The sequence below is a fragment of the Sesamum indicum genome, linkage group LG1 (genome assembly GCF_000512975.1).
Source record: "Sesamum indicum cultivar Zhongzhi No. 13 linkage group LG1, S_indicum_v1.0, whole genome shotgun sequence".
NCBI lineage: Eukaryota > Viridiplantae > Streptophyta > Magnoliopsida > Lamiales > Pedaliaceae > Sesamum > Sesamum indicum.
This window is the reverse complement of record NC_026145.1, coordinates 8,321,939-8,334,902: the sequence shown is the minus strand read 5'-3', so window position 1 is coordinate 8,334,902 and position 12,964 is coordinate 8,321,939. Positions and strand designations below refer to the sequence as shown.

The 12,964-nt window shown below is 35.5% G+C and overlaps 2 protein-coding genes across 2 annotated transcripts in view; one reads left to right on the top strand and one right to left on the bottom strand.

Moving 5' to 3' along the window:
- Window positions 1-4,211, bottom strand: part of LOC105159034 (putative leucine-rich repeat-containing protein DDB_G0290503) — a 15,432-nt gene extending 11,221 nt beyond the window's left edge. Inside the window, exons 1-3 of the mRNA XM_011075965.2 lie at window positions 4,103-4,211; window positions 2,420-2,622; window positions 72-2,236 (exon numbers count right to left, since the gene is read on the bottom strand). Coding sequence (XP_011074267.1) covers window positions 72-2,236; window positions 2,420-2,510 — 2,256 coding nt within the window. The 5' untranslated portion in view covers window positions 2,511-2,622; window positions 4,103-4,211. The remainder of the gene's footprint in view (window positions 1-71; window positions 2,237-2,419; window positions 2,623-4,102) is intronic.
- Window positions 7,467-12,225, top strand: LOC105158561 (crooked neck-like protein 1). The gene is made up of 7 exons (XM_011075353.2): window positions 7,467-8,711; window positions 8,839-8,904; window positions 10,094-10,238; window positions 10,345-10,563; window positions 11,032-11,236; window positions 11,353-11,506; window positions 11,908-12,225. Exons 1-7 carry the CDS (start codon window positions 7,555-7,557, stop codon window positions 12,068-12,070), a joined length of 2,109 nt encoding a protein of 702 aa, XP_011073655.2. The 5' UTR covers window positions 7,467-7,554; the 3' UTR covers window positions 12,071-12,225.

The following is a 12,964-nucleotide window of genomic DNA, read 5'->3' as shown; positions in this document are numbered from 1 at the left end:
GTTTGCAAGAACAAATGAGAGGTCCCCCGATAACTAATGATTTTCAAGAACAGATACAATTGTCAAGCAGCCTTCCTGCGTCCTCGATTCACCTCAGACAGCATTTTCTTGTAGTAATCCGATCGGCTTCGATGATAGTCAATCCAAACACATAGTTGCCTTATAGCCTCCCTTTTCTCCTCTTGAAGTCCGAGCATTCCCTCTTCTTTCTCCTTAATCATCTTCTCCAATTCCCGGATCTTATTCTCCGACTTCCATACCTTCTCCCTGAAGATCAATATCTCGGCCTCTTTGTCGTCCAGCTGGTGCAATAAGCAGTCCATGTCATCTTTAACGTGCATCAACGCTTTGTTCTTCCTCATCACCCAGTCCTTTGCGAACTTCAGCTCACACGAGGATTTGGAAATCCTGTTGAGGAAATTAGCGGTGCATTCCTCAAACCTTAAGGCCACTGAGTCGAGTGAAACTAGCGTGTGGTTTGCTGTGATCGATATGTCCTTAATGCTTCCCTGCCCGACTTCTTTCTCCCCTACTCTTTCTTTCAGGTCCTTGTTCTCTTGCTCGAACGTGTCTTTCGTTCTCATATACCATTCTTTGTTCTCAGCTTGCAGCTGTTCTGCCACCCTGATTCGCCGGCTGAGGATTCTGAACTTATCCTCATACTGTTTGCGGAACTCTTCTGCTATTTCTTCCATCTTTCGTTCCACCAGGAGGAAATTTGATTTGGAATCAGTGATCCTCATTTGAGCCGATTCGTTCTCTGCTTTCAGCTTGTCCATCTCTTCCCCCAATTCGAGCAGCGTTTTCTGCTGATCAGCTATCTTACTTGTTAGTTCATTGTTCTTTCTCTCCATCTGCGATTTGCTCAGGGATGCCTCTTGCTTCTCTCTCTCAAGCTCTTTCTGACACCGTTCCAACTCCGCCTGCAAGCTTTTCCTGTCATTTCGCAACGTTTCCAACATTTTCTCGTGTTTCCTGACCTTCTCCTTCAGGGGCTCAATCTGAGTGGACAGTTCACCCTGACAGGCCTCAAATTTCTTTTCTTGAGCTGATAGTTTGTTTTTGGTTGACGAAAGAGAGGTCTGTAGCTCGGATATTTTTCGTTGCAGCTCCTCATTTTCAACCTTTGATTGATCAGCTTCTTGATTTATTTTCTTTAGCAGCTCTTCCAGGTCGCTCTTCGTGCTGCTTAACTGATAAACTTCCTGGTCTAGATCTTTTACCTGAACTTTCAAGCTTTCCTTCTCTTGCATCCTCCCCTGCTCAATAAGAACCTGATTTTTCAATTCGTTTTTCAGATTTTCAATCTGAACAAGACATTCTGAAGCTTCTGCCTCTTTCTTCACCAGTTCCTTCTCCAATTCAGCCTTCTGACCATTCACAGCCACCAGTTCCTTCTGCAGAGATTTAACCTGCTCCGTCAGGCCCTTTACTTGAGACGCCTCTCCCGATAACCGTTCTTCTAAGGTATTCGCTTCAAGCTGGAGATTGTTCGTCTGTGCAACAAGATTCGAGATTCTAGACGAATATGGATCCTCATTATCCTCACTTATTTGAATAGACTCGTTGCCTTTGGATTTAGCTTCAAGTTCCAAAATACGAGCTTCTAGTCTCAATATCTGCACTTGCCTTTGCTTAGCTTCGTTTGACATGCCCTCTACTTGCTCTTCCAATCGTCGTTTTTGTGTGCAAAGCATTTCGACCTCATCCTTCAAGCTCGCCACAATTCCCTCTAACTCCTTCGTTTGAGCCAACGTGTGCCTCGTGCTTTCTACCTCTTCATCTTGCACCGTCAGGTCCTTGAGAATTTCAGAGAGCTCCTGAGACTGTGAATTTGAAGTTGTGGCCTTTTCCTTTACTTCACTCGAACATGTTAACTTGTCCTTGAGAATAGTATCTTCCACATCTGATGTCTCAGCCTCCTCACTGTCCCCACGCTGGAAGTTTGTTAAGCTCTCACTGCTGCTCGCGTCGCTGGTTCTAATGTTGGATTCGTCTGGAGAGAAGTATGATTCTGAATCTGAGTAGGACGTAGAAGGGACATCATCGTCTCCACCGTTAATGTTGGCCTTCACCTGCACTCTTAAGTCTACGTAGAGGGAGTATAGCGATTCATATTGCTGCTGGAACTCTTCAATCAGACTAATCAGCTCAGACTTTTTCCTTGAATTGGCTTCTTTATTGCCGCTTAGGCCTTTAGTCAGCTTCAAGATCCTTTTCACTTTGTTCTCATTCTCTGCAAAATAAAAACATAGTGAAACACGATCCTGCAATACTCTAAACAAACGCATACCTAACGTTCTAGTTCGTATAAATCCAGTTGGTCGAATCAAGGAACCCCAGATCATATATACACACTCAAATTTTTTACTTTGCTAGTAAGAAAATTGTAAGTTTGATGAAGTCGCATGAAATTTACCTGTTCTCAACCATTTTTGGTGTTCTTCTTTCTCAGGATCAATGTGGATCCTGAAGGACTTCATCGATCCCTCCCACCGATGTTTCGCCATAGCCGACTTTGCTGTCTAGCGCCGGATGTTTCCAGGTATATGTTAGTACTACTGCATCAAAGTGAAGATAAGGTCGTCTGATTCGCTTTCAGTTGATGGTGTGTTGCATGATCTGCAGCGCATGCATGTTTGTGGTTTAGAATCATATATGTTGAAATACAAGAACTATATCAGCAATAACCCATTGAGAAATGCACCTTACATGCAACATTATCTCAAACTCAAGTCAATTTCATGAGTTTGAAAAAAGCTAATCAATCACATAATAAGTATAATACTGTACATTATCATTTAATTGGCCGATCCTAAAATGCCTGACTGGATGCGGCTTGTCTCAAGAAGATATAACCATGGAGATATTTTTACCATCAAGAATTCGAGATTTTAGCAATAATTCCATCAAGAAACGCACCTTACACGCAAAATTACAGAAAATTTTGATTTGGGCTAAGTTATACTAAACTCAAATCAATTACATGATAAGTGTATTGTAAAAATTCAAATAAGTGATTGATCACATCATAAACCTATTAATTTCTCACCGGACTTTACCTGGAAAAAGTTTTTGTGGGGTTTGGTCCCAAGCTCGGATAATATTAATCATATCGTATGCATAAATATCTTTTTACCAAACAGTGCCGCTCTTAATTTTGGGATTTACATGATTTTTTCTTAGTGATCGGTTACTTTATTAATTTCAAAACAGTCAATATACACAATTACTAATATTATATATAACTAACCAATAACTTCTAATACAATAATCCAATAATTATTATTAAAATAGACCTACACCCATACATTTGTGAGGATCGAACCCATAAACTCAAGGTCATGGGGCTCACATAATTCAACAAATGAGTTAGGCCTCGTTGACAAGAATCTAACCATGATTACTAATCGGTATCCCTACATATATATTGTTGAATTCAGTAACATTTATGCTGTTCAAGAGGAATTTGTTGGCTCAACAATACAGATCTATTCAAATGTATGAATATCACAATTGCCCAAAACTCAACTTTCATTTCCTTCTGTTGTCTGGAAAAAAAAAAAAAAGAAAAAAACTGCATTTCGAATAAAAATACCCCATAAACTGAAGAACACATGCTCTCACATGTCGGGAGATACATACATACATTATAATATACCGAATCAGCTCAGAGCATCAAACGTGATGTCGAAATTCTGGATCAAACAAGAGCCATCCCACAAAGATCCTAACATGCATGTGCATGCATGCACAGCCCATATACGTACATAATATATATATATATATGCATATATGCAACACACACACATACACATGTGTGCGTGTGTGGTCTTCTTCAGAAATTAATATGATGCTCATCATCACGATCCCTGATCTATATATATATGAATGGATAAATTAACGCGATAAATTTTCAGATAAAATACAATAATCGAAATATCTGGAAAAAAATATGTTGTCTTTTTGCATATATCAATTTCATGCCTACGTAATTCGTTTACATTAATGCATGGGAATTGGTATATCTGTATATTATCTATTTTGTTCTTTGGTGTTTATTTGCAGCGGTGATGCATGATGGTAAAGAGAGGTCAATTACCTGAAGATTTGGGAGCTGGAGAGAGAGAGAAAGAGAGAGAGAGGAGCGGGGATAAAATGCCTATACGAATGATGGAAAACCCGATCCAACTTAAGGGGACAAACTATTTGGAAAGAGAAGTCAGAATGTAAGAAACCATATATATATATATGTATATATATAATCTTTTTATATTTTTAAAATTTAGTTAAAAATCTCCTATGTTAAAAAAATAAGTAAAAAGTCCCTGTGTTTTTCAAAATATTGCATGCTTTCCTCTTCCGTTAAGATAAATTTAACAGTGTTAAATTTTGTCCAAAATTGTCTGTTATACATTCCTTATATCAACCATTGATCTCAATTATTAAAAATGAACACTCCAGATTTCAAATATTTTAAAATATATTTTTATTATATATATAATTATATATACAATATAATGTATATATCTATATATATAAACTATAATATATATATATATATATATATATAATGGACAACGAGGCTGTTGCCTCCTAAACTAGGAGATTGTGACATCGTGCAGAATAGTTTGGGCAACGTCTCACCCCTGTGTCGCCTTATAAAAAGAGAGCAACCTCAAGTCGCCCATTACGCCGCCCCCTTCTGGAATGGGAGGCAGCCAAATTTAGGGTGATCGTCGTTGCCTAGCTCTGGGGCAACGTTGCCCCGTCACTACATGACTGGTGTTGGAGAAGAAGAAGAAAAAAGATATTTTTAAAAATAAAATTTATTGAAATATATTTTAATTAATAATAATTTAATTTAGTTAATAATATATAATTATTATAAGTGATTTTTATATTTTATATAAGTTTTTAATTTAAAATAATTTTTAGTAGATTTGTTGGAGAAGAAAAAGAAAAAAGATATTTTTAAAAATAAAATTTATTGAAATATATTTTAATTAATAATAATTTAATTTAGTTAATAATATATAATTATTATAAGTGATTTTTATATTTTATATAAGTTTTTAATTTAAAATAATTTTTAGTAGATTAAATTTGTATGGTGTTAAATTTAAAATTTTAATTTTTGAAAATGTTATATATTGTTTAGGTGTTTTTGTATTTAAAAATATTTCATATGAATTCTAATTTTAGAATATTAAATCTGTATTGTTTTTTTTAATTATAAATTCTAATTTTTAACATTTTACATACTATTTAGTTGTTCATATATTTAAATTAATATATTTCATAAAAAATATAATTTATGGTCATATATTTGAGCTAAATTGATCATTTATATATATATATATATAAATAAATCAATTTAAAATATATTTAGATATGAAAGAAATGGGTAAAATGAACATTTACATACTTAAAAATAATCCTCAAAAAGGCAAAAAATGAAGCTCACTCGCACAAAAAGCGAGTTTTGTTTTTAATGGAGAGGGCTCTTTTTGCTGTACTCTATAAAACACATAGGGTTTTCTTGCTTATTAAACTAACACAGGGAATATCACGCTAATTCACCAGGATACAAGGGGGTGTTATGCAATTTACCCTATATATATGTATGTATGTATGTATGTATGTTTAGTTTTGTGGGTTGGGCAAAAAAAAACTGCATGACAAGATTATACTTTTAGTCTCATAAAATATGGGGTTCGACACTATTAGTGATATGTTTTAAAGTATTTTTAAAATGGCTCCAAAATTATAAAGAAGTCGACACACGTATATAGTTCTTTTCTTTACGAGATTTTTTAAATGGTCACAAATTGTGAAAACTTGACATAATTAGTTATTTGTTTATGGGATTTATGGGACTAAATGTGTTAAATTTTCTTAATTTTAGGATCATTTTAAAAATTTTATAAAATAAAGAGACTAAAAATTTTGAACTCCCTATTTACGGGATTAAAAGTATAATTTCACCAGAATAGCCTCTAGTGAGATGCGTCTTTTGGTTTTTGCTCCCTGACTTTTGTTAATGTGCAAAGGGATCACTTAATTTTGTTAAAATGTGCTCCAATAGTCGAGATCCATGGAAGAGGTACATTTCCAAGGGCGAATTTAAGCACAAATAATTCAATTGGGGGCGAGGTAATTTGGGTAGGTCTAGATCGTGACCCACTCACATATATATATTATTAATTTAATATATTTAAAAAATATTTAATATTTATTGAATACATGAATTTACAGAAGCAAATTATACTTTTAATTTAATATAATAAATAACTTCTTGGATATTTATAAATAATCATCTTAGATTTTTGTTACAAGTAATTATGTATCCATTAATAGGAAAAATAATAAGTTCATCGAATTGTGATGTTTATAGAATTTTATACATAATTAAAAAATTAATTGGTAATAATGCGAAAAAAGGAAAGTTATATTCAATTATTTAATTTCTCTTGTATCCAATTTAATTAAAGGGGGGAGGGGGTGTCCGGCATATTTCATGAATATACATATACCATGATGGTTAGTGGTATATCAGATGCTGTGATAGCTATACAGTTCTTTTATATTTTTCTAAGGGACTGTTTATGTTACGTCTCCATCGAGAAGTAGATTTTGAAATAAAGATTTCTATAAGGTAATACTTATTCTGGATGTACTGTATAAAATGTTTTTATTAAAATTATAGGAGCTTAAGAATAAATATAAGATTTTTGTAGAGAAATATTCATTAAATCGAATACTTTACTATACGGCAAATTGATATTATTGTGAAAAGAGAAGTGGGTATTAAGAGAAGTGGGTATTAAGAGAAGTGTATCGATTACTGTCAATTGAATATGTCTATTATCTCATGAGACGTCTATAAATTATATTGATAATTGAAATATTGTATAAGAGGGGTTGTAAAAAAAAAAGTGTATGATAATTAGTGGTAATTAAGTATAATAATGTAGGGGGTGTTACATGAAACATCGGGTAAATTATAACTACTTTGTATGAGATGTGACATAATTATAAATACATCGTCTTTCTTTGAAAAATTATAAATACCTTATTGATTTCAACGTTCGTCTAACAACAAACCCATTTTCTTAGTATTCGTTAGGTTTTCACTCAATTTTTGTGGTAAACTGATAAAAATGCTCTTTTGGATTATAAATTATAATTTTATATATATTTTATAATTTTTTAGAATAGTAATGTTCACTTCATCGTTTTGGCACTATATAATTATTTTTTATTTGAGTATTTTAAAATATAATTGAAACATAATTTTACTTTTTAATTTCATAATAATATCAATTCTGCGTACAACACCCAAGAAAACGTTCTCAATGAGAACTATACAGGTAAACGCGTTTTTACTCTCCCAAGACCAAGGGCTGACGTTTTATCCCCAAATCAACCGAATTCAAAAAGTTTTCCCCTATTTGTCATCTCAACCCCTACCCTAAACCCATCTCTCTCACTCCTCCCGTCGGAGGGACAAAAAAACCTAATTCCTCTTTGTATCCGTCTGAAATCACAGCCATGGCTAACGCCAGAGATTCCGACCCGAATCTGGGCTACCTAACGAAGAAAGAGACAGAGGTAAAGTTGCCTCGGCCAACCCGCGTCAAGAACAAGACTCCAGCCCCAATACAAATCACGGCGGAGCAAATACTTCGGGAAGCTCGTGAACGTCAGGAAGCTGAGATCCGACCACCCAAACAGAAAATAACCGACGCTACCGAGCTCGGGGACTATCGCCTCCGCAAACGCAAAGAATTCGAAGATTTAATCCGAAGAGTGCGGTGGAATAAGAGCGTTTGGGTGAAGTATGCAAAGTGGGAAGAATCTCAGAAGGATTATGCTCGGGCGAGGTCAGTGTGGGAGCGTGCGCTTGAGGTGGATTATAGAGACCATACGTTGTGGTTGAAGTATGCTGATTTTGAGATGAAGAATAAGTTTGTTAATCACGCAAGGAACGTATGGGATCGTGCTACACAATTATTGCCCAGAGTGGATCAGTTGTGGTATAAGTATATTCATATGGAGGAGATGTTAGGGAATGTGGCTGGTGCGAGGCAAATATTTGAGCGGTGGATGAAGTGGACACCTGATCAGCAAGGATGGCTTTCATATATAAAGTTTGAGTTGAGGTATAATGAGGTTGAAAGGGCGAGATCAATTTTTGAACGGTTTGTGGATTATCACCCAAAGGTCAGCGCATGGATTAGGTTTGCTAAATTTGAGATGAAAAATGGAGAGATAGCACGTGCTAGGAATTGTTACGAGAGGGCTGTAGATAAGTTGGGGGATGATGAGGAGGCGGAAGAATTGTTTGTGGCTTTTGCTGAGTTTGAGGAGAAGTGCAAGGAGACAGAGAGGGCAAGATGTATATATAAGTATGCATTGGATCATATTCCGAAAGGGAGAGCAGAGGAGCTTTACAAGAAGTTTGTTGCATTTGAGAAGCAATATGGTGATAGGGAAGGAATCGAGGATGCTATTGTTGGAAAAAGGAGGTTTCAGTACGAGGATGAGGTTAGGAAGAACCCTCTTAATTATGATGCATGGTTTGATTACATTAGGTTAGAAGAGAGTTGTGGGGATAAACAAAGGATTGAGGATGTATATGAGAGGGCTATTGCAAATATCCCTCCTGCTCAGGAGAAGCGGTATTGGCAGCGGTATATCTACTTGTGGTAAGCTTAATGCTCTGCTCTTTGTGTAATAATGCAATATTGAGTGTTACAAGAAGGATTTGCTCTGAATTTATTTCTTTATATTTTATTTGACCTGTTGCTTAGGGTGAATTTGTGTTACCATCAGGGTTAATTATGTTTTATATGAGGAGCTTGATGCCCAGGATGTGGATCGCACAAGAGATGTATACAAGTAAGATAACTTTGAGCCATTTTAGATATTTAATTATTATAAGGTGGAGATTGTTTCTGCGATTTTCATAAATAATGTCATTAGTTAACTAATTCATATGGATACTGAAGGCTTGTCCCTAATGTGATTGGAAACTTCATTATGTTTCAGGATTGGTTGTTGTCAATAATTTGTTTAATTATGAGGGTGTATGGCTAAGCTTATTTAAAGCATCTTATAAGCTCCATCTTCTAAGTTGTTTTAAGAGCTTATAAATGTTAAATCTTGTTCTAAAAATAAGCTTTTAAAGTGTTTGGCTAAATGAAGTGTTATAGCGTGTAAGATGTTATGGTTTGTCAGAATAAGCGTTCCTTATATTGTTATAATGATCAAAAAGGGCCATCAAACTATTAGAATTATGTAAGCTAACATATCTGTCTATCTAATATCATCTAGAGATATTCTTATAAATATACACATATTAGTTTTGCCCACCCAAAAATATATATATACACCTTTCAATCTTTTGACAACAGTAGGAAGAGTCACTATCTGGTGCTTCTCAAAGTGTATTTGGCCCATATCTTTTATGTGGTTACTTTGTGACACATGTAATTAGTTTCTGTACTAATTAAGTTTTGTTAATGGCAAATTTCTGGTCAATCTCATTCGAATGCCAAAGCATTGTACGAGCAGTTGTTAAAATGAATAAATAAATAAACCACATTATCAGCACAGCCAAACATCCTCTATATAGTGCCTCATCTTCTCAATAGGACATGCAGAGTACACTTAATGCATTGATTATAAGATTGATTAGCTGTCTAACTTTCCTAATGCAATGCTCCCGTTATGTTTCTAAGCCTGGATACATTTCTGATCATAAAAGAAATATGGTTAAACTGAAATAGACCATCTTGTGGAATTTGTTGTGTTGCAATCTTTTTCTATAATAAATCTGGACCTGAAATTTTATATGCAGTGCGCCAGATTCTCCATGTTGGTTTTTAGAAATCAAGTATTGGGATGGATAGTCATAGCCATAGTTGATGCAAATACTCACAGTTTTTTAATGAGCACCCTTTGTATGCTTTCTGTAGTTTACCGTTTCTCTGAGTTACTCTTTTTTTCTTGATTGCTGCCATCATGACTTATATTCTCATGAATTGATCTTAACTATGCTTTCTTGACTTGCTTTGAACTTTAACAGCTTGTGTCTAAAGACGATTCCTCATAACAAATTTTCATTTGCAAAGATTTGGCTGATGGCTGCCCAGTTCGAAATACGTCAGTTAAACATTGACCGGGCAAGGCGAATTTTGGGGTCGGCAATTGGCATGGCTCCCAAAGATAAGGTGTGACAGAAGATAATTCATAACGACTTTGTTTCTTCATTTGATTTTATTGTTTTCTGGTGGTAATTTCTTGAACTGTATTCTTAATTTATTATGTTGCAAACAGATATTTAAGAAGTACATTGAGATAGAGCTGCAACTTGGTAATATAGAACGATGCAGGAAGCTGTATGAAAAATATTTGGAGTGGTCACCAGAGAACTGTTACGCCTGGAGCAAGTTTGCTGAGTTGGAGAGATCCTTGGCAGAAACTGAACGAGCCAGAGCTCTTTTTGAGCTCGCAATTGATCAACCTGCACTAGACATGCCCGAGCTGTTATGGAAGGTATTTAGTCATTGCATTGCCCAAACTTGAAGGGTGATTTGTGCTCTCTCACTCACGCTATGGTGACACTTCCGTTCTATGCTAGCTTCCATCAAAATGGAGCAGTGGGTGGCAATAATTTATTTTACCATTTCATTCTATACGAGTTCATTCTATCTAACTGAAGCAGTTACTTCAAACTTCGTCCAGATATATATTAGAAAAATACATGGTTCTATTTTCTCTCTGCATCTACTGCGCTCATGTAGCCAAGCCTCATGCATATAATGCCATGTCACTAAGTACGAACATCAAACTGGTGCTTCGAATCTTTTTGGGTGTATGCATCTTCGATTTTTCTTTTTCAATTAGGATTTTGTTATTTTGTAAGAATCTAATCTGGCCTCTTTTCAAATATAGCTATATAGCTCTACTGTAAATTTGATAATAGAATCAATATGTATTGATCTTCTATTTATTCGATGACAGGCATATATTGACTTTGAGATATCTGAGGCTGAATATGAAAGAACTAGAGCACTTTATGAGAGGCTTTTGAACCGCACAAAACATTTGAAGGTGTGGATTAGTTATGCCAAGTTTGAGGCATCTGCTATGGATGAGGGCGTGCAGGAGTCAGACTCGCGAGAAAGTGATTATGAACAAAAGAGAAAATGCCTTCAGCGAGCTAGAGGTAAGAAATGAAATCCTGCACGTGTTATTTCGTTATTGTAGTCCTTGTACCAGTTCTCATTCTTTGTTTACTTCATGGTAGTGAACTAGACCTCACAGTTTTTATGTGCTCATCAGCTGTGTTTGAAAGAGCCCTTAGCTACTTCAGAACTTCTGCCCCTGAATTGAAAGAGGAAAGGGCAATGCTTTTGGAAGAATGGTTGAACATGGAAAGCAGCTTTGGCGAAGTTGGTGATGTTGATTTGGTCCGTGCTAAGCTGCCAAAGAAACTCCCCCCCCCCCCCCCCCTTCTCCCCGCCAACAGTTGTTTCAGCCATATTCCTTTGGCTTTTGTCCCTTGTAATTAATAAAAGAATTTTTTTTTTCTTATGAACCAAGGCAAATAAAGTTAATGGGCCATGGTTTTCTTTCTTTCTTTCTTTTTTTTTTTTTGGTGTTGTGTTTTTTCTGTGGACTTATACAGACTTTAGGCATAGATTCTATACTTGAAGAAATCCCTCTTGCTTGATTTGTGGTGATCCCTCCGCAACTTTTGAATTTGAACTTATTTTGCCATTAGTTGTCAAGAGTTCTATGAAATAGAGTTACTTTGTGTCTGTTTTTCCCCTATTACAGCATATGTGCTGTATGCATCAGAACTGGGATTGTATATCTATTGAAGCTCATTGAAACTAAACTGTTGGTGGCGGCAACCAATTCTGATATTGCAATAACCTGCAGGTATGAGGAGTATATCGACTATCTTTTCCCTGAAGAAACGCAGACAACAAATCTTAAGATTTTGGAAGCAGCATACAAGTGGAAGAAGCAGAAGATTGCTTCTGATGATGATTAGTTGGGTAACATGAGTCAGCATTGATTGGACTTTGTTGATATCGTTTGGTGATAATGTCATTCTTTCCTTATTGAGTTTCACATCCTGTACCCTTCTGGTCTTGTACGTATGCGTCTGTTGCCTTCTGTTATACAAGTTTCTCAAGCTGCAGGAGAGCAATTTGGTTGTATTTGCATCACACACTCCACTTTTCTTTTGTTTTGATTCTTTTCTTTTTTTCCCAGCCATAGAATTAGCATAATAGAGGTATGGACTGTATAAGTTTTACTTTTACAGTGTACTTTAAGCAGCTTGTAGTGTTTTATTTGCTTTTTTAGCGCAATCTGTTGCATTTCATGGATTCGCTTTTAAGCTGCTTGTGAGGATGTGACGATGTGACGGGAATATTGTTATTCATGTGGATTATTTATTGCCATTGTTTCTTTCTTGGTCAAGCGGTCGTAAGGGTTAATGGATTTTTTCCAGACCGGGCATAGCAAAACTGCAAGTGGAACAATCCAATAGTTCGATGTTGCTACTACAAAGCAGCAGAGGTTATTCCCTTCTCTTAATTTCTGTGTTGGTTTATGGGTTATAATCAATGCTGAGCTTAGAGGCCAAACCCTATATACAGGAACTGGTATGTATGATCTGGATTGATATGCGATATTCATACAAATTCAGTGTTGGAAACTTTGCTTTCCTTTGAACTTATGTATGAGAGGATTATATGCGCAGTCTGCATGTTATCATTTGTTATCAATTGCTGACAACTTGAATTACCTTGATTCTTAGTATTTAAGTGCTAGTTTATTCATATGTTGTCTCAAGTAAACTGTTTTGTTACCTTGCATTATTCCCACTTTTTAAATGCTTTGTTAATGAATTCAAAAAAATTCATAGGTGATTCTTTTT

Bases quoted from the DNA above. Each gene is read 5' to 3' on its own strand.
- LOC105158561 (XM_011075353.2), top strand. From the start codon at position 7,555: ATGGCTAACGCCAGAGATTCCGACCCGAATCTGGGCTACCTAACGAAG. The intron at 10,239-10,344 runs GTGTGACAGAAG...TGTTGCAAACAG, and splicing joins GCATGGCTCCCAAAGATAAG to ATATTTAAGAAGTACATTGA. The intron at 10,564-11,031 runs GTATTTAGTCAT...ATTCGATGACAG, and splicing joins TGCCCGAGCTGTTATGGAAG to GCATATATTGACTTTGAGAT.